General features: G+C 44.9%; 2 protein-coding genes across 2 annotated transcripts in view; one reads left to right on the forward strand and one right to left on the reverse strand.

Moving 5' to 3' along the window:
- The window catches only part of PRKCA (protein kinase C alpha), a gene marked incomplete at its 5' end in the record, with an annotated part of 383747 nt that extends 361030 nt beyond the window's left edge, over nucleotides 1–22717 (reverse strand). The window contains 2 exons of the mRNA XM_082706673.1: nucleotides 19536–19567; nucleotides 22545–22717. Coding sequence (XP_082562799.1) covers nucleotides 19536–19567; nucleotides 22545–22717 — 205 coding nt within the window. The remainder of the gene's footprint in view (nucleotides 1–19535; nucleotides 19568–22544) is intronic.
- Nucleotides 22714–24155, forward strand: LOC309851401 (uncharacterized protein). Its single transcript, XM_082706722.1, has 2 exons — nucleotides 22714–23653; nucleotides 23969–24155. Exon 1 carries the CDS (start codon nucleotides 22716–22718, stop codon nucleotides 23592–23594), a length of 879 nt encoding a protein of 292 aa, XP_082562848.1. The 5' UTR covers nucleotides 22714–22715; the 3' UTR covers nucleotides 23595–23653; nucleotides 23969–24155.
- The last annotated feature ends 1332 nt before the right edge of the window (nucleotides 24156–25487 follow it).

Genomic DNA, 25487 nt, shown 5'->3' on the forward strand with positions numbered 1-25487 from the left:
CCGCCCCCCACCCAGTCTCCCTCTAACCCCTGCACAATGCCCACCGCTACCACCACCAAACCCAAATCAGAAGCTTGAAAATTAATTAGATGCTGTGGGTGTTGCAAGAATTCCCGTGGTCTATTCCAGGAGGCTGTACATTTATATATCCTGTTGCAAATGGGGCAAAAACATAAGTGTTTAACAAGGCAAACACTGTATTTTACAGTGTCTTTAAGACCGTTTTCATTAAGGCTGTAGTGATGCATTTAACAACTAAGGTTATATTCTAACAGTCCAGCTGTCACCAGTTACCTTCCCAGAAATAAAGGTAATACAGAATACTCAAATATTCCCATTCTTCTCAGTCACTTCCAATAGTTATGCCACCCTGACTGGAGGGTCACATTGCTCTGGCCAACAAGAAGTGAGCAGGGTACCCTTCGTGAGCTGAAACGCTGAGAGCCCGTGTGGGTGTGTACTCTGGTCTCTCTTCCCTAGCTTCTGAAGGAGGCAGCCTCTGATTCTAGATGCCAGCATCATACAAGACCATGTGGACAATTGACCCCTCATGGACTCAGAGTGGACATGTACAGCAAGGAGGAAGAAAACCTCTTGTGTTAAGCCACCACTGTGACTGGGGGACGAATGTGTCACTAGGGCATGGAATGACCAATTCCAACTAGTACGATGCAAGTGTAACAGTATTAAATACAGAACATGGTACCAACCACATAGGAATCTCCAGAGGTTAAAGGGGGGTTGGCAATTCGAAGCAGTGCCATTTATACTTTGGGAAGACAGGAAGCTCGGAATATACTCTTTCCACCTGAACTAGCAAGACTGGGTTCTCAGAATACACAACGAAGACCGTCCCATACACGACCCCTCCTTTCCTGATAACACGAGTCCAAGAACCAGGGAGTTAAGATCTTATATTATTTGACACTCCATTTCTAGAAGTTTCTCCAGAAGCAACACTGTAAATTATCTTCCGGGCAGTCTTCATCAGCAGCATCTTGGACATGTCCTCTTGTTCATTTATGGAATTGCTCCAGAGTTAAAAATATGGAGAACTAACAGACAAAATTCTTAGGAAGAGAGAATAAACAGTCTAGGAGTAGACAGAGTGAAAGCATGTGCCGTCTTCATTCCTACCAGGATTCCCAGAGTCTGAACCCATTAATCCTACTACCACCAGCCTCATCCACACAGACAGGAGTCCAAAATCCTTTTTTCGGTTGCTTTTTAAAAATCCAGCTTATGAATTCTGTAATCTAGTTCATTCTCGAGCACATGACTCTCCAAAAATCTCTTCCTGAAATCATGCTGAGGCCTCTTAATGAAATACTTAAAAATGAGGTCTCTAATAGAATATCGTAGCTTACAATCTCTCTAACACTGACAAATGCTTGCCTACTGACCCTCTTTATCTCTGCTGAGAGGATGGCTATTACAGATGCACCACTAAAGAAAGGGGAAAAAAGTCCTTTTACGGATATGTACACATGTCCTAGCTGAGTAAAGGCAGAGGGGCAAGGACTGGGGGATGTGCCTCCCTTGATTAGCTGAGAACAAGCTTATTCCAGCTGTTTTCTTCTGTATTAATACCCACGAGAGAAGCAGAGAGGAGGAGTCCGAGACCAGCGGAGTGCTGAATGCATCAAAATGTTAAAGAATTCCATTTTCTGAGGGTTCTTTCTCAAGAATGAAAGAATAACATTTTCAACCTGGTTGGTTGAAGGACAGGGACCTTCCCAGGGAGCCCTACCCTCAAAGACGATTCATGGAAAGACAGAAGGACTCTGGGTCAACAGGATGTGTTAAAACTGAATAATCCTCAGTAACTATCCAGGGAATCACTGCTCAGTTGTCGTGTCCACGTCCTTTATACTCTTTGCCCCATGACAATGAAGCTCCACCCCCAATGTCCCCTCAACACAGCTCCCCTCTGTAAACTCCATCCTGCCTGTACCAACAGATCCCGTCTTCCCTCGGCTTTCCCATACCAGAGCTCCTGGGTTTTCTTCCTGCCTCACTGACCGCCCCCCTTCCCCTCTCTGGCTTGCCCATTCTCAGCTACAGAGCCAATGGAGGGGAGGGTTCCGCTGTGCTGACTGGACTGGCCCTCTCCCCCAGGCACACTGATCCCTGTAAAACTCCAGTAACAGAGGGCTGCTTTGGGTTCCCAGAGCACAGTGCTCCCTTCGTTATAGGAGGTCTGGACAGGCTGGTTGCTTTGCTCAGAAAGCCTTTCCCTTTTTCTTCGCTTAACTCCTTTTCATCCTTAAGAGCTCATTCAAATGCGGTTTCCTGAGGTGAGATTTTCCTGACCCCCCCCCCCCCAGCCCAAGTTAGGTCCCCTTTTTATCCACTAGCAGAGTCCTTACGTCTTTCCTTTATAATTCCATAAGCCGTCTATAGTAATTTGTCCACGTGACTATTGGATTAGTGGCCAGGTCCATTACTAGAGGGATTACAGCAGAGATGGTCTCAGTTTGGCTTATTTGTATCTCCAGCATGAGACACTGTGCTTGGTAGACAAAGCAATTTAATGGAGATATCTATATCTACATATCTATCTCCATTACAATAAGATCATAGTCTAAAATTTTTTAACCTCATTTTGAGAAATTCTCCTGCAAACCTGTATTAATGTTTGAGTAAAGCTAACTTCATAAAATAAGATCTGAGGATACAGCAGAAAGGAATTGAAAGAATTAAGATCTATGGATGAAGGACAGATGTTTACAGAGCTCATTTCAAATGTCTGGAAGTTATGGAAGTAGAAAATGATAAAAAAAAATACAGGAATGTTTTTAAATAAGCTGATTATCAAAAGTAAGATGAAAGTATCACATCACTTTCAGCCAATCTCTCCTTTATCAAATTTTAGAATACCAAGAATTCACAGATACTGATAAACTAGAGCCCTATCAAATAGAAACCCGAAATAGGACATCTGGTGAACACCAAAAAAAAAAAAAAAAAAAGCACACACCTCCAATTCTAAGAGAAACCAAGTTTGTGATGACCAGATTGCATCCGACTCTGGGTAAGTTCAACATAATTGAGCTCAGCAGTTCAAAAAGATGGGCAGAGCAGGCATATAGCAAACCTAATTACAAAGTTTCCCTACCTCGGATAAGGACAGAAAAGAGGACACTCCTAGAAAGTAAAATGGTAGGATTGAATTAATCTTTTATATCAAATATAAACTCATTCCCTGTATCTTTGAAACCTCAATTTAATGTTTGCCAGGCTTGACTGCTCTTGTTTTATATCCTCCTCTCCCACCAGAATATAGGACAGGAAATTAAAGAGCATAGTCTTACAAATAGATTTTCTACATTTTAATGTGAGTGATGGGTGTGGGGGGTGGGCATGGGGAGACAACATCTGGATCCAAGTTGTTAAAAAAGAAAAATAGGTAATGTTTTTAAAAGAATGTAAATCCATGAAGAATTTACCTTTCCAAAGCCACTTTTTTTGGATAAAAGATCATAAAAATCCATTTTTGATTAAAGAAAAAGGAATCCTTAATTACAGTCTATATTCAAGTACTAACCTAACCTAGAAGCTTAGTTGTAGAATTCAGGCAACACCACCTCTGCCCCTAATCCATAAAATAACCAATCTTCATTTCTTTACAAAGATTAAAGAAGAAAGCTGTGTGAAGTGCTTAACACCCAACTATACGCAAAGGCCATATGCAATAGATTTTAGCTACTGTTACTCTCAGCAGTTAGCACAGTGCCTGGTAGAGAACATGCATGAGAATATATTAGATTTATGGTAACCAACCACAGATGGAAGTCTTCAGGACACAACACCAACCATTAAACTGAACACTTAGGGGCACCTGGGTGGCTCAGTGGGTTAAGCCTCTGCCTTCAGCCCAGGTCATGATCCCAGGGTCCTGGGATCGAGCCCCACGTAGGGCTCTCTGTTCAGCAGAGAAGCCTGCTTCCCTTCCTCTCTCTCTGCCTGCCTCTCTGCCTGCTTGTGATCTCTGTCTGTCAAATAAATAAATAAAATCTTAAAAAAAAAAACAACAACTGAACACTTAAGGCCAGTCTTTTTTTTTTTTTTTAAAGGAGGCAAGGAGGAGAGGTTTAAGGAGATAGTAATGGAGATTATTTTAAAGGTCAAATTTGCACAAATAGGATCTGTGCCTGCAAAAGCATGCAGTCTTATAAACTCAAAGTAATCCTAGGGTTCTGTCTAGCTCAAAGGATTGTAAGCAAGCTTTCCAAAAAAAAAAAAAAAAAATCACAACTATCCACCCCATAGGGCTTTTCTCCTCTCCCTTAACTCTGTTCAATTTCAGGAGCATTGCTTCCTGATCTACTGCTTCCAGCTTGATTTCTTCTCTGATGCATTTCTCAAGAGTTTTGTATGCCCACTACCGCCAACCTCTGCTCAGGGTAGGATCCCCCTACTTCAGCCTCCATGATGCGTCCCACAAAGTCAAAAACAAAGGTGTGCTCCTAATATTGCCTCTACAGATTAGGAGAAAGGGGGACTCCAGAGTGATTACTTGGGCCAAAGAACTCTGCAAAGGCCACAAAAAATCAAAACAATACGAATGCCAGATTTCAACTCTTAAGAAGTTCACATACATAGAACAGTAAAAATCATTGGCTTATCCAGGTCAGAAGTCAGAAAACCCTAACATTTTACATGCTAATCAAAACAGCATCAAAGAATTGAACCGGGCTTTTTTATTTCCCTCCATCCTAAACCAACCACCTCCATTCCTGCTTAAGACTAATTCCAGGCAACCAAGGATTTGTTTTGCATGAAACTTTCAATACTTCAATGATATTTTTTAAGTTCAGTACCATAGGATTATTTTTCGCAGATGCGGTCTTTATATGGAAGAAGTGAAAAACAATGAGCAGCGAGATGATCAAGCCCTCCCATCTTCCTCATCCTCAAGAGATCAACAGCTTGGGAGGGCACCGGGAGAACACCCGGCCTAGGGACGACAAGTTTGCTGGTCTTCCACGTCAATTTCAATCAACTGATATTCAAGGCTACTTGGGGTACAGAGTTGAGGATTCTGAAACTGAAAGAGAACCGTGATTACTGTTCTCTGCCACAACCCCTGGCAAGAAGGTTCCATATTCGCTACCCCCCAACCCCCCTTAGAGAGGCCAACTCCCTCACTATGAAGAGGACAGGGGCTGAAACCAGAATCAAACCCAGATTACCTAGTTTCTAGCCTAGCACTTCCTATGTGATTTTTTTGTACTTCTGTGTTTTTTATAGAAGTATCCTTCAGATCTCTAAGTCACGCTTACCTAGTTAAATTTTATTTTTATTTAATTTCTTTTTAAAGATTTTATTTGAGACACAGCAAGCACATGATGGGGGGAGAAGGAGGAGGAGAGGGACAACCAGACTCCTCGCTGAGCAGGGAGTCCCACACGGGGCTCGAGCCCAGGACTCTGAGATCATGACCTGAGCTGAAGTCAGATGCTTAACGAACTGAGTCACCCAGGTGCCCCTCTCCTAGTTAAATTTTAAATTCCTGAGTGAACAGGCCCTCTAATTCTTATGAAAACCCTCTTCGTCCATATCAGCAGCTAGTGCACGCTTCTGTACACAGCAAGTCCTGCAGTAGATGACCAGCTGCTTCTTTGGATAGGACACACCACCCTCCCCTCTCATGTGCTTATTCTCTTTGCCCCTCAATGGTCCAGTGCACAAAAATAATTCGGAAGTGCCAATATTGATCTTGTGTTGGAAATCAAGACCAAGAACTAGCAGAACAAGGACCATGGGTGAGGTTCAGGCAGGTAAATAGCTACTTAACAATTAGCAATTCTTTCCACCGCCACCAAGAGACACCCACACGCACACATGCCTCTCACCCACGGCACTTGGTAAGCACCAACATCTGCACAGAGGTAAAATGAACCCATACATTTGGAAAGACCTGACCGCCAAGTTTCCCACATGTAGCATGCAGGTGTTTCCATGTTGTATGCTGTATGCCGCAAAAATGTAACAAGCCAATTTGACTACACGAACAGTCCTCCATTTGGGATACTTTGATAGGAAAAACCACTGGTGTTCCTTCCACATTAATATACGTGTGACCAACATGCCCATGGTTATAATGGCATCTTAAACCACGACCCAGACTGAACCTGAGTCCAACCAAACCTCTGTACCCAGGTGCCATTTGGCTGAAAACAGAGGAACGTGGTATGCTACATAACAAGCATCAGAATCAATGAAAATTTGGACCAGGGGGAGCTCCACAGGTCCAAAGAACCAGGTACTCCCAGATACAGCATAAGGGAAATATCTGCAAAATGTGAACACTGAGACAAGCCAGTGAGATCTATGGAAACCCCCTGTATCATTTTTTACCTTTCCTAGGTCTAAAAGAAATTCAGAATAACCGTTTGAAGAGAGAAAAGAAGAAGAAAAAAAAAAACCACCAATTTCTTCCAAAGGTTTAAGAAGGAGCTTGATGAGAAAGAACCCCAGTTAGAGCCAGGGGCATTTTAATCACTCGCAGAGAAGATGTGGTTGGTGTCTCAGGAACAAGTCCCCAGCCACTGCCCCACCCTAGATTCAAAGTTTTTTTCCCAGAAAACTGAGCAATATTTGAAAAGGCAGGCTATAATCCAGAGCAGGCAGTAACCTCCTTAAAGCAGGAACAAAGGAGCAGTCACGATGGGGGCACAGAAGCTTCCTACCCTCAACACTTATGTCCTACCAAAATTTTTCAAAATTATTCATACACATCAAGTCAGCAGTGGTATTTTTTCCACTTAGAATTTCTTAATTTTGAACACGGCTCAAAGACTCAGCAATAAAGATGTCCAAGAATATTGCAGGGAAATTCACCAAAGGGAGGGGGGAGCGAGCCATCATTCTGGGCTCATTTTTAAAGGAACTTAGAAATCTAGGACGCGAAGACAAATTTTCCGAGGAAAGATTACAAGACTTATGTCATTTGGATTTAGATAGAAAATAAATTTTGAGAGAGGTATGCATAAACAAACCTATCATCAGATCTGTCATTTTGTATATTTTGTGTTTCTATTACCGTCTCTGTATTTCCAAGGTCAAAACCTCAAATCAACACCACTGGAACTATGAAATAAAGGTATGACTTCTGTATTTGGCTATTCTCCTGCCCTGAAATAAATTCTAAGGGTGGAATGGTTTTTTTTTTTTTGTAATTAACATTTTTTAAAGATTTTATTTGACAGGAGGAGAGTATGTGTGTACACAAGGGGAGCGGCAGGCAGAGGGAGACGCAGGCTCCCCACAAAGCAGGAAGTCCGACATGGGGCTCAATCCCAGGACTCTGGGATCATGACGAGCCGAAGGCAGACCCTTCACCAGCTGAGTCACCCAGTCACCCCGGGTGGAGTTACTTTTACTACAGAAGGCAAAACCAAGTAAACTCAATGGTTACATTTAGTCACTCTTCACATCTTGTTTCGGGGCCTCCTAAAAAGATGTGCATTTGCCAATTAACCAGGTACTAAATGATCTGTGCATATATATTTCTGGTAGTATATATATAAAATGCAAAAATCAGCTCTGGTGTAATATTTCAGCATAAGATTAACAGTAGACTAAGGAACATAGGGCTGTAGGCTGTTCCCAAAGAATCAAGCATTAAAACTGGAAAGACAAAAGTCAAAGAAAAATATGTAATTTCAAGTCGTCGTCTCCTTTACTCATGGATTCCCATCCAACACAATATCAAGGTCTTATTCCCAGACTGGCCATCTACACCATAAAAGATAAACGTATAATCCTTAACAAAACTCCTAGACTTTATAGCAAGATGCATATTCATGTCTAGAAGGCACAGTCATTTTTCAAATAGAAGGAATCTAGTGCCTACTTTGTGGATTCCTGTTTTTTGGGGTTTTTTAAAATACAGATTATTGGATGAGCACCTATGCTTACTGGCAAGAGCACTTAAGAGTCAAGGCTACAGAGTACAAAGGTTTATGAGCTACTGAGCAGCAGGAAGGTAACACTGGATGGAAGTTGGGGCTAGAGATTTAGGTGGTCACAAATGTGCAGTTACATCAAGTCACTTAGATTCTGCTGGCCAACTCCACAGCTATAAATTCAAGGACCTCAACTACATAGTCTCCATAGTCCTTTCTTGCTTTAGAATTCTAAAAACATGGGGCACCTGGCTGGCTCAGTCTGTAGAGCATGCAAATCTTGATCTTGGAGTTGTAGGTTCAAATCCCATGTTGGGTGTAGAGATTACATAATAAAACTCCAAGAACGTGGCTCTTCCTGATCCTGTGACTATAAAACTCACCAAGGAGGACAATGAAGGGGCAGATTTAGATGTACAATAATTCAGATTATTAACCTACATTTAAACACAAGCATGTTTTTATCAGCTAACATGTAACTTAAGCAATATCAAATCCAATGCTTTCTTAATTCTTTTTTTTTTTTTAAGATTTATTTATTTGACAGAGAGAGAGATCACAAGTAGGCAGAGAGACAGGCAGAGAGCAGGAGAAGCAGGCTCCCTGCTAAGCAGAGAGCCCGATGTGGGACTCAATCCCAGGACCCTGAGATCATGACCTGAGCTGAAGGCAGAGGCTTAAACCCACTGAGCCACCCAGGCCCACTGCTTTCTTAATTCTAAGACTAAAATTTTGCCCATCTCACATGAACATGTTCTACCATTTAAGTTAAATATCCCAAGAAAGTCTCCAGATAGTTGTAGGCTGTTAGGACAAAATACACAAAATATTGAATTTAACATAAAAGGGATACACAAGAAATGCAAACAAGGACCAAAAAGGTAACAATGCATTACAAAATTTTGAGATAAAACTTGAGCCTTCATTAGTTCTAGACCAACGAAAGTCAGCCAAAAGCACCCTGTTCTCAATCTTATCCAAGTTATCACAAATATTTTATTTTTCCCTGTGTTTGTGCTTTCAGTCATTGAGAGCATTAATATAATGAGAGGTAGAACAGAAAGTTTCATAAACCCAGAGCCTCACAGAACAAGTTACCGCTGATCTATGCCATCCCCATTCATCTTAATTATTCTTCTACCGCGTTATATTAGATTCACTTTAGACTACTATAGCAAATCTTAATCAGACGAACTACTTCAGCTCCTGCCTGATAATTAATCTTCATAAAATACAATTTCGCAAGTTAATTTGCATCTCACGAGCACAGACTCCCCTGTTATGGTGTTACGGTGCTTGATGGTACTATTAAGCAAAATGGGAAAATAAAGACCATGCATCTCAACTTTTACCCCTAAACCTGCATTTAGACCTAAATCAAAATCAGTCCTGCATGCTTCTGAACTGCTTAATTCCCTGGATTTTTTAAAGGCACGCATACGGTTGGGGCGCCTGGGTGGCTCAGTGGGTTAAGCCGCTGCCTTCGGCTCAGGTCATGATCTCAGAGTCCTGGGATCGAGTCCCATATCGGGCTCTCTGCTCAGCAGGGAGCCTGCTTCCCTCTCTCTCTCTCTCTGCCTGCCTCTCTGCCTACCTGTGATATCTCTCTGTCAAATAAATAAAAATCTTAAAAAAAAAAAATATTTTAAAGGCATGCATACGGTAGAGAGAAATTTTAAAAAGAATGAAGTTTTCCATTTTAATGAGTCATTTGGATTGAAAAAAGTAATGTGAAACTAAACAAAAGTCAACTTAATGATCAAACTTAGCATGTGAAAAAGTTAGATTTATTAAGATTTTGAAATCAGGCAAATGACTCATAACATGATCATTGTTTTGTGATCCACCTATCGGATGTTAAACACCCATGCATGGCTTATGATTACAAAGTGCATGCAAGGAAACACTTTGTAATAAGATGAAACTAGATTTTGAACTATTCGCTACACTGTAAGTAGTTAATGACCAAGGTGCAGTATCTAAGATTTTTTGTGTAATCTCCCATTGTCATGTTTGAAGAATCATAGCTGCATGCACTCATTCAAAAGTAAAGTACATTAAGCTCGTTTACTGCCTCAAGACCAACCCAAACGGAAGCTAACAAAAGCCTTTACAAGCACATGCCTAGCTTTCTTGAATCAATGAGAGTTTTACTCCAATTACAACAAACGGCATCACAAATCATACTTTGTTAGCTAATTTAGGCAAAGGAAGAATGAATGAAAGAGACAACAGGGATTGGCTACTTGTCAGTACAGCTTCAGACAGTAAACAACTACTGCCCATGAAATACAGATGTTTACTAAATCCGCCTGGTCTCCAAGGCACCAGAGCCTGGACCAGCGGCCTGACGTCCCTCAGCCCCCACGTCTGCTCCTACAGAGCGGGAAGGACAATGCCACCTCCCCACCAGGCGGGAGTGTCTTGTAAGCACAGATCAGCACAGGAGCAGTAGTACATGCGTTTTTTTTTTAGCAGGTCTGAACCCACACGAAAATCCATCTTCAGTTCCAAACCACAGTGCTCTGCAGCCTTCACAAAGGTTTCTAATCAGGTTACAACAATCTCTAGAGTTTAGCACCATGGAGAGAAGGAACAACCACCGGCGATGAGCCGGAACTTCTGACAATACGCAGTTTTTTTTTTGTTTTTTTTTTTAAAGATTTTATTTATATACTTGACAGAGAGAAATCACAAGTAGATGGAGAGGCAGGCAGAGAGAGAGAGAGGGAAGCAGGCTCCCTGCTGAGCAGAGAGCCCAATGCGGGCCTCGATCCCAGGACCCTGAGATCATGACCTGAGCCGAAGGCAGCGGCTTAACCCACTGAGCCACCCAGGCGCCCAGACAATATGCAGTTTTTAAAACCGATTTTAAATACGCTAGTTCTTATTCCCCTTGTTAACGTGTATGAACAAATCTAGTCTCCGTATCTCACACGGTCATATTAATTCCCATGCTGTCACACTTGACCTCCAACAGGATGCGGTCATCAGTGGAGCCAGCTTCATAAGAGAGAGACCCTTGGAATGGTGTCAAAGCCGTGCACCTTCTAAAGTTACTTTCTAAGGTCCAATACAATTTTTCACATGGGGGATACAATGCTTTACTCTCCGGTACTGCCCCCCTTCTTCTGCAAACTAAGAACCACGTAAAAAGAGACCAAATCCTATGCTGGCCCAGAAGCAGTCGGTGGAGGAAAGCATGTAGTTCTACACAAATCTGTGGAATCTGTTTTTCTGCTGGGGGTCGGCACTGGCAACATCCCGAATAGTATGCCCCCCCCCACCCCCCACGCCCACGGCCCATCCTGGCCTACGCTCCTCCCTGCACGTGAGTCCCTTCCATTCCCTCCTCTTCTCTTTCCCCAGTTATTTCCTTCCTGTTAGAAAACCTTCCCCAGGGGCCTCTGGGTGGCTCAGTGGGTTAAAGCCTCTGCTTTCGGCTCACGTCATGGTCTCAGGGTCCTGGGATCAAGCCCCGAGTCAGGCTCTCTGCTCAACAGGGTGTCTACTTCCTCCTCTCTCTGCCTGCCTCTCTGACTACTTGTGATCTCTGCCTGTCAAATAAATAAATTAAATCTTTAAAACAAAACAAAACCTTCCCCATCTCTTCAAAGGAACTTCTCTGTATCCTCCAAGCCCAAATGGAAAGCTACTTCCTAATGAGCCCAGAAACCCTCTCCCGGCCCCCAAATGCTTCAACAACCCCTATTTCATTTGGACTTCTATTTCAAGGTATTTTTCATCCAGTGTTTCCCTCTGCTCTGATGCCAGGGGCTCTGACCCATGCCCAGCAGTGTCTGGCATGATATACAGAGGTCCACACATCCGGCATTATCTCCCACTATGAGCAGTAGGCACAGTGTTAGAGTAGAACAATGCTTCATCCTTCCACATTTCCATAGTCAAGTTCGTGGCACAAACCTAACAAACAGTAGGAGCTATGAAGCAAAACACTTGGGTTCACAGCGTAGAGTCTGGACCCATACCACCTGGGTTCGAAGCCCCGCTCTAACATTTTGTGACCTGGGACAAGCTCTACGCTTCTATGCCTCAGTGTTTGTTTCTTGGTCTGTAAAATGGAGGTAACACTGCTCACCTTTTCAAAATTGTGATGATCAAAGGCATTAATGAAAAGTGCTCAGAACGGTGCCTAAGAGCAAGCACTCCATGGGTGACCATTTCAAATGCAGGAAAGTCCACAACATGGGCTACTGTGCATGAACTTCTGTATATACCATAAAAGTCAAAGCATCGATTATTCTATTGGTGAAACCATGGGAGTCAAATCGTCCCCAGGAAATAATTTCGCTCAGCTTAGCTGTTAAATACTCTTCTCTTACCCCATTTCTCTTACAAGTTTGCCCAAGTTGTATCTAAAATTTATAAACAATTTCATGTCCCTGTATTTCCACCCTTGTGTCATAACTACCTTTTGGAGTTAGCTTAGATAATACAGATGGACCCTGTATTTCCCAAAATGCCAAAACTAAAGAGGTATAGAGGTTGGGGGGTAGGGAACCACAGCCAAGTGAAGGCATTCAAGATTAACTCCCCTCCTGCTAGTCTTACTTTGTGAACCTGCTCTTAATTCTGATCTTGTGCTGACAATTAATCAAATCATTCCCCTCCATTACATTTTTGATAGAAATCTATTTCCAGAAGCCATTTTCCCCTTTGTATAATTTAATAGAGGGCTTTAATGTAGCCACAGTAATGTCATCTAGATTTGACTGAATGCCACAGCAATCCTGAAGTGTACCCCTCCCTCCCCAGCCTGAAAAGTCTAACCTAAGGTTTCACAGTTTAGTAGAAAACAAGACCTGAAATAAAGGGTTTGTCATGGAAATTCTGACAGGAGGACAGCGAAGCCTTAATTCTGTCACCAAGAAATGTTTCCATGTTTCCCTTTGTGGCATCATTCTTTCCTCTAATACAAATCCAGGCTTTGTAAGTACCGCAAAAGTTTCCATTTGGCTCTGAAAAATGTTTTCTGCAGAACCGTTTGAATTGGGAGCCCTGCTCCACCCTGCCGGCCTGGTAGTTCAGCACACGCACTTCGGAGAAGGGGACAGGAGCCTGGACTTCGTGGGATGCTCCCGGCATGAATGCGTGCAAAATGTCAGTGCTCCTACACGTCTGGAATCTTGTAGCATTTACCGTTCATTGTCCCTCTCTGTAGAGGGAGATTTTTTTTTTTAAGAATTTATTTATTGATTTGACGGAGATTACAAGCAGGCAGAGAGGCAGGCAGAGAGAGAGAGGAGGAAGCAGGCTCCCCCCCTGAGCGGAGAGCCCGATGTGGGGCTCGATCCCAGGACCCTGGGATCATGACCTGAGCCTAAGGCAGAGGCTTTAACCCACTGAGTCACCCAGGTGCTCCTGTAGAGGGAGATCTATTTAAAGTGACTAAGTCAGTTCTAACAGTTCTGCTTGGGTGTTTCTATTGCCACGCTCATGCGGCCCTTCTCACATCAAGACACAGAAACCTTTCAGGTACATGAAGTTTAAAAATACCAGGATCAATAAAGTTGAGCTACTACTCCCTCTGAAGCATGGTCATCTGCTTTCGGCGGTTAGCCATCTCGAAGCAAAACAGAACATTTAAAGGACTGTACCAAGTACCTGTGTGGTGGAGCTGGTTTTAATTTTTCACCCTGTACCCAAGACCTTTCCCCGCTCAGGCTATGGTCCATAATAGGCTCTTGCTACATTTGTAGTGGTAAGACTCATTATGGATGCCTGGATACATCCCTAAAGACAGGAGGCACACTGAGTGCTTTATCCCTCTTAGGTTTAGCATTGCCCAGAACTTATAGATACAAAATAGCATTTTCTGTTCTTTATTTTGAATAGAGATGCTTAGCCTCAGAAAATACTTTTCCTTAAGTCACTAAAGATCTATCCTAGTTGACAGAACTGTGAACTATAAACTAGATTTTTTAAAATGGTATGCAGGCAGAAGTCACTGTGATCCTTCTGGCTATGGACTTTCATATCATATCTCTCCTTTTATATAATCACACACCCAACAAATATTTATACAGTCTCTACCAAGCGTCAGGCACTGCGTTAAACCCGGGAGATGGAAATAAGTCTCACTCCTTGTTCTCAAGGCTGGCAGAGATGACAGACAATATGGGGTAAAGGGTCCTGGGAGAAGCAGAGCATCCAGAAGAGCGAGGAGTATGGAAAAGGTCAGAACTAAACTTTAGGCTAAGACTTACAGGTGAAACAGGTGGTAGCATGGAAAAAATATATATATATACATACATATATATATATGTATGTATATATATACATATATATATATTGAATTTGAATAGGACACTTTCCAGGAAACTGCAATTTATTTGCAACAACTGGTGGGTGGAAAGCAGAAAAGCATCCTTAGATGAGTCTGAAAAAGCAAAACAGACTTGAAATGTCCTGGTCAGGAGCTAGACTTCACTTTGACGGGGAAACTCTGCAATGAATGCTATTTTGAAAACAATCCTTTGATGGAAAACGAGGGAGCAAGCTAAGCATTCATGGACCTAAAAACTTGGGTCTGAATAACATTATTTAGGAGAGTGAGACACTCAGAGCATAGTAAAATCATTTCATCATAAAATTAAAGCAGGAACTCCCGCGTTAGATTCACCCGCAAAAGTCTTAGGATTCCTACTGCTTAGAAAGAGGAACCACCCCTCCACAGGCTACAGCATCCGATTCTGGCAGGGGGTGTGTAAGTAAAACAAAATGCTTGCACTTAACACACTAAGCGAAAGTAGCAATTCGGAAAGCCATAAATGAGAAATTGTTTCCGAACAAGGATGGAGCACCAAACGTGAATCCCAGGCAGATCTGGCCGTAGGTCCCCGCTTCTACCAAGTATTTGTGCGTTTTTGCAAAGGCAGAAAGTGTTGGAAGCAAAAGCAGTTCCAAGTGGCCATCTCCACCACGCTTCTGTTTTAGGTATTCCTGAACAATTTCATCTTTGGAGTGGAAATAATACTTTGATCGGACCTCAGTGCAAAACTGCCAGAATTTCCAATTACACCTTTCCGTGGATTGGTGTTCCCGGAATTGCACTGATGACCCCGGGAGCTCACTTATCGCTCGCCCAGCTTCCAGTCTGAGGAGTAACCAGCGAGAAATGGGGTGCTGAGATGCTAACCCCAGGTCTGAAGATGGGAACTCCTGGCGTCAACTGTAAAAATCAGTGGATTGTTGCTAGTTTAGGAGGGCTGATCCAGGACGGAAGGACAAGTCTGTTAAAGGCATCCTATTTACCCAGACTTCAGCCCCCCTTCTATCTCCTGGCACTTGGTGTCCACTCTGTTTGGCTCCCAGCATCCTATAAGCATCCCATAAGCTGTGATAACTAGACAACCTTTTGTGAAAAGCTGCCAATATGCATCCCCTCTGTTAAAGGTGATCCTCCCTTAAATCAGCCTGGTTTTCTGGAATTCCTTTGCTTACACAGCCATGAGGGGGAGGGCAGAGGAACTTCTTTTCCCCCCTCAAACATCAACTTTCATTTTTTAAAAAATGATTTTATTTATTTATTTGACAGACAGAGATCACAAGTAGGCAGAGAGGCAGGCAGAGAGAGAGGAGGAAGCAGGCTCCCTGGCGAGCAAAGAGCCCCATGCAGGGCTCGATCCCAGGACCCTGAGACCATGACCTGAGCTGAAGGCAGAGGCTTTAACCCGCTGAGCCACCCAGGCACCCCAATCAACTTTTATCCTTATAGAAGGGATAAGAAACACCATACCGTTCATGTGAGCTGATAGAAAGATCTACCCTGAAACATGCCTTCAGAATGGACTGTCAAAGGCTGAGGGAAACCATTTAACCCCTAACTGCTGGAAAACAGCTTCAGTTGGAGTCACAGGTTAAATACAATATTTGGGGTGTGCTTAGAGAAAAGGCTCCAGGTTCAGAACGGATTCAGAGCAGCATCCTGAAGTCACAAGTATGCATTTGATTCCCTGCAGACCCCCCACCCCCAACAAATATCCAGTGTTGATCATTCTGAGCCACAGTCCTCCCTTGATCATGGTCATAGGTGGGAATGGATTCTGATGTGGTCTCTAGGGTGTCCTAAAGATTCTAGCTTGGTTGTTCATTCTGATTTGTGACATTAAAGAATAGGGGAAAAAGCAGGAAAAACATGCTAAGATGAATCAGATCTATCAGGCTAGGTAAGTTACTTGGCACATCAAATAAGCAGGGCACATTTGGAGGCTGTTTCTATCACTGAAATTTGAGAAGTGTGCCAGTCCTGTTGGGGGAGGGGGGCAGGATCAAGTTGGCTCCTTCCCTTTTCCAGTGGTGAAAGTAATAGATAAGACCATTTTGGTTCCACTGCCCCAGAAGAAGACAAGACTCGAGCAGCGTGGCAGGTGGCTGTGCTTCCCAGGACAAGAGTTTTTGGAAATCCCGGCCACACAAGACTATAGACAGGAGACAGACCTTCCAGGCTGGAATCTCAACTTCATCAATGACCAGGCTGGGGGGGAGGGGGGCTGCTCTCGGCTAGACTTGCAAGAGGAAATGAGCTCTGAGTAGATCAAGCAAACCAGGAGAAAGCAAAGCCAAACAAAAATCAAAAGGCAAATTCTGTCCTCGGGGCTATTTCAGATCTACAAAGGGACGAGCTCGTCTGCAGCTCTACAAATCTTAAGAGAATTAATTCATGGCTTCTGGATCTGCTCTGCACTCCTCTTTGCTCTCCCCAGTGTTGATGGCCCCTGATTTCAGTATTTGGGGCAGTAAATGTTCCCAGTGGGACCCTCCTGGGTGACCTGCCCAGGTAATACCCACTTTTTCAGGGCTGCCCACCCAGACTGCAGTCTAAAGGACAGAGTGTCCATGAAGTACAATCCTAGAGATCTTCAGAAAAGTTTCCCTGCTTCCACTCAGACTGCATCTCGGGGAAGGGAAGAAGCAGGGGGGGAATCTTTATGTGCTTATAAAAGGCTGTCTACATAGCACAGATCAAAAACCCAGTTTTGAAGGATGACACCTCCCATCTTGAGTCAATGTTAAGAACTGGAAGACTCTGTGAAGTAACGACTATTTTAAAAGCCAGCTCCCATGAGGCAGTGACTCATTTGGAGCATACGCGCCTCTCTAAAGTATACTTAGCTGCAGATACCGCGTCTGAGCAAAGGGACATACTACACACCGGGAGCTAGAAGTTGCCGCCTCCATCGGGTGAGAAAACAGATAAGGAGGAAGAGAGTCACCCCCAGCTACCATCTCCAGAGGCTTTGTTGCCAAAAGCACAGGATGAGAAGGAGATACTCCCTTGAAGAATGGGACTATCAAAGAGAGTAGGAAAGATTTTAAGTTGGAGAACATTAAGAGAAAATAAGTATATTCTAACTTAAATGTAATCTAAAATGGTCAGATGTTAGGGGCGCCTACGTGGCTCAGGAGGTCAAGGGCCCAACTCTTGGTCTCAGCCAGGTCTTGATCTCAGGGTTGTGAGTTCAAGCCCCATGTTGGGCTCCATGCTGGGCATGGAGCCAACTTCAAAATGGCCAGATGTTAGTACTTTGGAGAATGCTACAATGGAAGTGTTAGGTAACTGTATACTTGTGCAATTAGAAAGCACTGTCCTGAGCTAACATCCAGAAGTTATAAGATATCCGCATGTGCTTACTCGAAGTCAAATACAGAGGACACATGCTAAACAAAATGTGGCAAGCAGATATCAGGATACAAATAGGTTGTATATGAAATAGTTTATGATTTAAGACTTGTAGATGCAGTATAGAAACTCATATAAGGAGACCTCTGGTTTACTTCTTCAAACAACAGTGCATAAAGTACATCGTCACTGCTGTATTTTGTTTAGTTTATCAAAACTAAATTTTAAGAATTAAAGGCAATTTTTAAATCCTGTGATTTGGTGGCCCCCCCCATATATGGTGGATATCCATCCCTGAATTGCCATATATGGGGGGGAGGGGGCACCAAATCACAGGATTTAAAATTTTGATCTCTTAAAGCTATGAGTGAATGGATAACTTAAAAAGAACTTACCCTGAGGAAGAGAGAAGGGGATAGAATTTCACTTTTTACTTTATGGGAGTTATGCCAACATAAGACTATTAATCTGCTAAACCACTCAAAAAAGTCCATACAGTCTTGGGGGGGGGGGGTCATGTAGCCCCACCCCCTTGTGCCCCTAATATAGCCACTCTGATTTCACCAACAAAACGGACTCCAACAAGCAGGTCTAAGAGACCAACCTTATCCTGAAGTCTCAGTATGTAAGAAATGGTACAGTTTAACATGCCCCCTTTCTCCCCAACAAGAATTCTTGTGTTTCCATAGGTCCCCACCCAAATATTACAACAAACAATAGAAGCAAATCACAGTTGCCCAGAACCACACTTTCCACGTTTAAACTTCTTTTTAAAAAAATCACATTTCAAGCCAAGAGCCAAACATTGCCTAATGTAAGTTCAAGTCCACAACTAAGAAATGTGAAGAGCTCCACCTTCCTTTCATCTCTTATAAAGAGGGATGCAACGAACGCGCTGTTCTCTTTATTCTTTAAAGGAATAGCTCTTGATCTCCCAATGTTACTGATTTTTATTCAATAGGGGTTTGAAGCACCTGGTGAAGGTAGAATATTACACCATAAAATACCTGCATTGAAAACAGATTAAGAAATTGTAAGAAACAAGTTCATGAATTTGAAGAACTTTAGAAGTTAAACCAACTTGCACAACTTTTGAGTTATAAGTACACAGTGTCTCCCTAATGTGCTTACAATTAAACAGCATTAGGATAATATTTTCCACGTTGAAAAATACACTTCCCACTTGCCCTAATAAACCGACGCCCAGATGGGAAATGTAACCAGAACTAAACAAACAGAATATAGTGAGGAGAGCTAAAAGGTGCACTAAGACCCTGGGATGCCTTCACAAGGTACAAAGTATTAAGATTAAACAAATAGAGGGAAAGTATAAGAAATGAGATACTTAACGTGTATAAAAAAGGACTACAGATTTAAGGTGGAAATAAATGGATTTCTTTTCAGATGCAATCAGTAGTATGTATACACATTAAAGGTCACGTTCACCCTAAAGGAAAAAACATGCCTGCCAGCACAGCAGCCCATTATAATCTAGGTAACTTTAAAATGTGTTAACTTTGTTCTGAACAATAATCAGTAATTAAAAACACAAAATCACTCCAGCGATGTACGTACGGCCTAAGATTAGTTACGATGAGTCCAACCTGATACAGAGGTAAGAGATAAAGAACAAAAAAACGAGCAAGAACAAGAAAAGCCACATGAATACAAAGTGATTCCATTTCTTTTCCTCAACACCCACACAAAGACAGCAGTTTCTGACAAGAATGTTCTTGGCAAAAAATAAAGTTACAGGAAGGATTTTTTTTCAATGAGAAAAAGGCAGCTCCATATGCAGATTACTAGGCGATACGATTTTTTTTGTAACAGCCCAAATTTACAGACCTCATTTTGAAAATATCTAAGCTTTTTTTTTTTTTTTTTTGGATCACAAAGAAAAGATGACTAGAAATACTGTTCCTGTTTGGAATGCTTATTTCGTGTTGTACTTGAAAATAAAATCCAACGTGGCAGCTTACCTTGGCACTGGAAGCCTTGTTTCCCAAACCCCCTGAAAAACAGAAACAACAAAGTATCTTAACATATTTTGTGTTGTATACCATATTTTAAGCCAATTATGAGACAAAGTATTCAATAGAATAAGGGTTTGTACATGAAAAGCAAAGATTCGATAGCAAAAACACGCCTAGAGTACTGAATAAATTCAACTTTGGCGGGGGGGACTCTGTATAGCTTTCAAAGCCTCATTAAATTATTTCAATGTATCAAGGTTCTTTCCAGTTAACACTTTGTTAATGATAGTTAAGTTTCCAGACAAGAACATGACTAAGATATCCAGTGTTGGTATAATATTCGACAAATAAAGACTTTATGGTTGAAGGAATTGCTTTAATTTTGTCCCTAAAGACAAAATGAAAATCCTTTTTCTCCCTAAACGCAACTAAAAAGTGGCTTCATTTGTTATGAAGGTACTTCAAATAGGTGTCTAGATACTGCCAACAGTACTACCTCACATTAAATTTTGGTTTAAAAGGAGCCAGATTTCACAAAGTATCATTTTTATTGGTTGTATCTGAAGTTAACGATCTAATTTTTTTAGAGCTTCAGTAACATTCAAAGCAAACACAGAAGCTATTTTGTTCTGGTAAATTACTTTAGAAGACTTATTCTCTAAGCAGAGAGCCCTAGCAGGGACATAAAATTGTAAACACTGTTTCAACTATGATGAACCCCATTAAAATTCTTAGTCATGATCTCTTGCTTTACATAGCATTTTAAGTTGACAAAGCACTTCATATATCTTTATAACTTAGTCATTCCCCCAAACACACGTAAGCCCAAACATTTATAGTTTTAAAGTATCAGTATTTTGATATTTAGAACAAACTTGTAAATTAAGGACCTACAGGCACAATAAAAGACAACTGAAGTTAAAACCACTGCTAGATGATCCTGGTATTTTCTCGGAACTTTCAAATAGTTTCTGGTTAGATGGAGAAGCATTACAGGAATTACTCAGGGAGGAAGCTGACAAGGGGACCTTTATTTTCCACTTCACATTACACCTGACCCGAAGTGCCATAGCAGGTCACTAGGGGCTCAATCCTTTAGAACAATTGATAGTGGAAAGACCTTGGCTAGCCGGGTTATGTATGTTGCAAGTACCTTTCCTAATTCATCTACTTTCCCCAGAAAGTAGTCCAGAGTCTCAGTGTTCCCTTTTTATGGGATCTCCCAATTGGCATGGGAGGCTGAAGACGTCCCCTTAACTAGATGCAGTAATCTCTTGCCCTGATGCTCCAAGAACTTTTAGCTAGCCTTATCTACAATTACTTTGAGCACAACTGCTTCATGTGCTGACTACAGTGAAAATCATTCGCAGAGGTGGCTGTGCTTTTTGTGAAAACACTTCTGAGATTTTCTAAAAAGGAAAGGGAAATGCCCCCTCGTTTAGCATTGTCTGTGGGGGACTCTCCCTTACAGACACTTTCCCCAGGTACTGAATAGCCATCCATAAAGGAAAAGTTAAGCATCATAGCACCTTTGTGGGACCCTTAGAAGTGATTTCCTCCAGATGTGATGGATTCAGAGAATGCCACGCATAAAGGAAAAAATTAAGCTCCTTATGAGCACATCTGCAGGGCTCATGATTTCCCCCAGGTGTGGTGAACTCAGATGCCATCCATAAAGGAAAAGTTAAGCATCTTATTAGCATCACATTTCTGGACTTTACCCTTGGAGTTGTTTCCTCCGGGTCTTGGGGGGGAGGGGGGGGCAACAAGATACATGCCACCGGGAGGGTTAGTGGCACTCTCCCCGGAGTCACCATAGCTCTGACTTGGTGTTTCCCACCTACATTCAGGAAGGAGATAGAAAAAGCCCGGGTATCTGCCAACCTGAGGGGAAAAAAAAACTCCTTACTGCTCACACTAGAGCACCTGGGGTTCCCTAGAGGTTCAGCTTTAAATTTGGGGGGTATTTTTCGGGGCGGGAGGTGTCACCGATGTTTTGAGAGTAAGAGCCATTAGCTCTCACCAGAAAAGGGTAGATACAGTTCTGCCTAGTTTCGCAGGGTTCAAAGACCCCGGGAGGCCATCCGTTTATCAGTCCCCCCACCCCACCCCAAACCCTGGACTCAATACCGGCATTCACTGTAAACTCTGTACCTGAACTCCGACGCCTTACAGTAGTTTCCTTAACTAGGGCCTCTGTCCTCATCTACCGGGCTGCAGGTCTAATCTCGTGTTGACAGGGTCTATTTTAAATGACTCCCTCTGCCCTTCTGCCATTTGCCTGCTCGGTTTTAATTCCCCCTCCCCCACGGCAAGCTTTCAACAGTTTGCTGCCTCTGGGCTCTCCCTGGGCTCACCCAGACGAGTCCGGTCTCCCGCGCCCAGCGGATCCAAGCTACAGTAGGCAAGGACCCAAGGTTGCAGAGGAGTCCAAGCCCGCTGGGAAACAACACCCCCCACCCCCTCCCTCCCCCACGAAGGCGCCCAGCCCGGCTCGTCTGGAACTTGGACCGCGCGGCGCAATCGCCGCCGCTCCCCCGTTACTCCGGGCGTTTCTCCGGGAAACTCTGCCCTTTGGATTCTCTTTCTCGCTCTTCCTTTCGCTCACACCCAGCGAGCGGCGCTCCCCTGTCCGTACAGAAGGGCGGGCGCGCCGGGGAGACGGAGGGGACCCGCGGAGGCGATCGGTGTCGCTGCGGCGCGGGGGCCGGCCTCCCCCCTGCGGCAGGGGGGTGTGTGACCCGGCGCCGACTTCCCCGGGAGTCCTGCCCGCGAGTGTCCCCGGCGCGCGCGCGCCGTTCCGGGCGAGAGTTCGGACTCGGCCGGCTCGCTCTCTCCCAAGTTCCCCGAGTGAGTCGGCCCCCGAGTGGGCGCGTCCGAGCGAGGGTCCCCGGGACGCAGGGACCCGGGCTGGAGAGGGACGGGTCCCCAGCCCCGGGCGCCCCGGGGCGGGGGCGGGGGGTAGGAAGGAAGGGGTCCGGCGGCCGCCGTGCGCCCCGGCCCGCGCGCACCTACCAGATGAAGTCGGTGCAGTGGCTGCAGAAGGTGGGCTGCTTGAAGAAGCGGGCGATGAATTTGTGGTCCTTCACCTCGTGCACGTTCTTCTGCCTCAGCGCCCCTTTGCGGGCGAAGCGGTTGGCCACGTCCTGAGACGCCGTGGAGTCGTTGGCCGGGAAAACGTCAGCCATGGTCCCCCCAACCACCTCTTGCCTCCGCCGGGGAGCGGCAGCAGCCGGGGAGGATCGGGGGGGCGGGGGCGGGCGGGGGAGGGGCGGCGGGGCGGCGGGGCGGCGGGCGACCCCGGGCGGGGGGCCGGCGGCGCGGGCCGGCGGTCGCGGCGGCGGCGGCCGGGGAGAGTCGGGCCGGAGCGGGCGCGGGAGCCGGAGCCGCTCGCGGGCTGGCTGGCTGGCTGGCCCCACGCTCACTGACAGCCCGGCGCCCGGCGCTCGCGCTTCCTACTCTCGGCGGCAGAGGCGGCCCGGAGCGGCGCCGCCCACCGCGCATGCCCGGAGCGCGGGAGCCGCGGGGGCGCGCGCGGGGCGGACGCGGACGCGGGCGCCCGGGGAGTCCGCGCCTCCGCGTTTTGCGCGCGGCCGGGGGAGGGGAGGCGGCGGCCTGGGCCCGGCCCGCCCGATTTGGGGTGCGGAGGAAGACGCTGGGAGGGGCGGGCCGCCCTCCGCCGCCTTTTTCTTTTCCTCCTTTCCCTCCCTCTGCTCCCCGCCCTCCGCTCGCTCTCGTCCTCCTCCTCTTTTTCTTCCGCTTCTCGGGCTCTGCCCGCTGCTCTGCCCGCTGCTCTCCGCCCACTCCCCTGCTCATCCTCCCGCCGCTCCCGGCGCCCTCCCGGCCGCCCTCGCTCCGGCGAGAAGTCCGGCTCTCGGTCCGACCTGCCCCGAAGCTCGCCCTTCCCCACCTTTCCAGGACCCGCCGGTGCTCCCGGCCGCGACGCTCAGGTTTTGCGTCCGTCGAGCTGGCCGTGCCCTGAGCTGTCCGCACCCTGAGCTGCCCGCACCCTCAGCCCGCACCCAGCGCGGCTTACACCGGACCGGAGCAAGGGCGTGTTTGTAAATCATCGCTCGCGGACCCTATCGCCTGCCTCTGCGGGGCTGTCTTCACTTGCATCTTGTGTAGGACTCTAGTGGGCACGTGGGGTGGTTAAAGGACCTGTCCTAGTTATTTATCCCGTCGTTACTCGCTGGCGACTAGACTGACGACGTTGATTGTCAGCTTTTCTTGATTTTGCAAGTCCAGAGCCTTAATTTAGAAATCATTTTGCATCCCAAACTAATTACCGCAGTACTGGCAGGTGCCGAGTCCAGCCAGAACACTTGTACTACTGAGTAAAACTGCCTGTGAAAGGGTAGCTGTTACGCACCTGCAAAGACGCACGCGGGGATGTACCAGCTAATCATTTGCTGAATATGTATTAGTTCTGCCTCCAGGACGCTGAAATATGTAAGGGAAACAACCTTCCCCCAGCATTTCACTATTGTTTCACCTCATTGCCGGATTCACGAAGTTCACAAAACAACTACACTGAGCTGAAGAACGTCAAGAAAAAGAACACGTTGTTTAATCCTACAAGAAGTTTGGAGGGGGAAAGAAAAGGAAAAAATCTTGGAGGGTACATGTCCTCTTAGAGCGTACCACAAAGATCGCATAGGCTACCATGTTTTAAGATTGCCTAATTGAATGCTTGATTCTAGAAATGTCCTTTATATTTTAGCAAGCGTAAGCTGTACTTTGCTAGCCTACTTACAATCTCTTGAGCCAATGTTATTAGTGTTTAAAGAGACTGCACCTGCTTGATACCCTGGTCAGAAATTTCACCAGTGGTGACAGCCCCTCCAGGCCAAGGAGGCAAACAAACAAACAAACAAACAAAGGCAGCAAGGGAATGAATGAGAAGCAGGCATGTTGGGAAAATAGATCTAATTTTTCACAAAGCACTGTAAGCATCATTTCCAAGCCATGGTTGTTTATTATTCAATGATCATAAAGTCAATAGAGCACAGTAGAATGAAGCCTTCTTTCCTCATAACTGTCTTAAGAGTGGTCCTCACATATGCTATGAAGACAAGATTCTATTTCCCTGAAGCTTTGATGTAAAGGTAGAAGAAAAACATGGCAGAATTGGAGGGTCGGGTTGCTGATACTGGAATCCCTGAGAAAAGTAATAGGAAAGATGAGTTAAGAACCAAATGGCTATGGCAGCAGCATCATCTCCCAGGGGTGGATTAGAGTGATCGCAGCAATGGGTAGACCAGATGGAGACAATAGGTCTCTTTGCTTTCAGGTTGTGGCTTTGCTTTCTTGCCTCAGTTATGACTGTTGTTCTTTGTGGGTATAGAGAGAACCAGCTAGAAGTTTGTGGACTGATAACTGGGCTAAACCTCAGCACACAGTTGCCCTCAACTTAGCACAATTGTGGGGGCAAGGGGACAGAGACATACCTGGAGTAGGGTCCCCAAGCAGTGGGAAGGACTGATGGCAATGTGGGCCACAGTTTGCTCCTATAGCCACAGGAGAAGTCTCCTCGGTAGCCCTGAAGTAGAGGGGCTTATGGAAAGGAGGAGAAGGAGTGGTCGATCAGTCCTGGGCATTAGTAATTATTTTAGAGTCAGCGGTTTCATGGAGAAGGTGCAGGAAAGAACAGGGAACGGTAGACTAGATATACAGTCAGTCAGAACCCTGCCCTTGCTAAGTAAGCTTCAGACTCTTTAGAGAGGTGCTGCTTAGACCAGCAGGACCCAGAGGCTGGGGGCTGGGATCAAAGTCAGGCCACAGAAGTGGCTGTGATTCCAAACCAGAGTGGTTTCCTTAAAACCAACAACCTTTATGATACAACCTGAAACTTGTTGCTCTATGCGGATCACTAGTCTGTTTTCAAACGGATCAGGCCATTATCAAATTCAGCAATACAAATTGCTCACAGTATACAAAGCTTGATTCTGAGATTTT

Source organism: Mustela nivalis (genome assembly GCF_964662115.1).
Source record: "Mustela nivalis genome assembly, chromosome: 17".
Taxonomy (NCBI): Eukaryota; Metazoa; Chordata; class Mammalia; order Carnivora; family Mustelidae; genus Mustela; species Mustela nivalis.

What these genes read in the sequence shown, in the direction of transcription:
- LOC309851401 (XM_082706722.1), top strand. Translation starts at nt 22,716, where the DNA reads ATGGTCCCCCCAACCACCTCTTGCCTCCGCCGGGGAGCGGCAGCAGCC.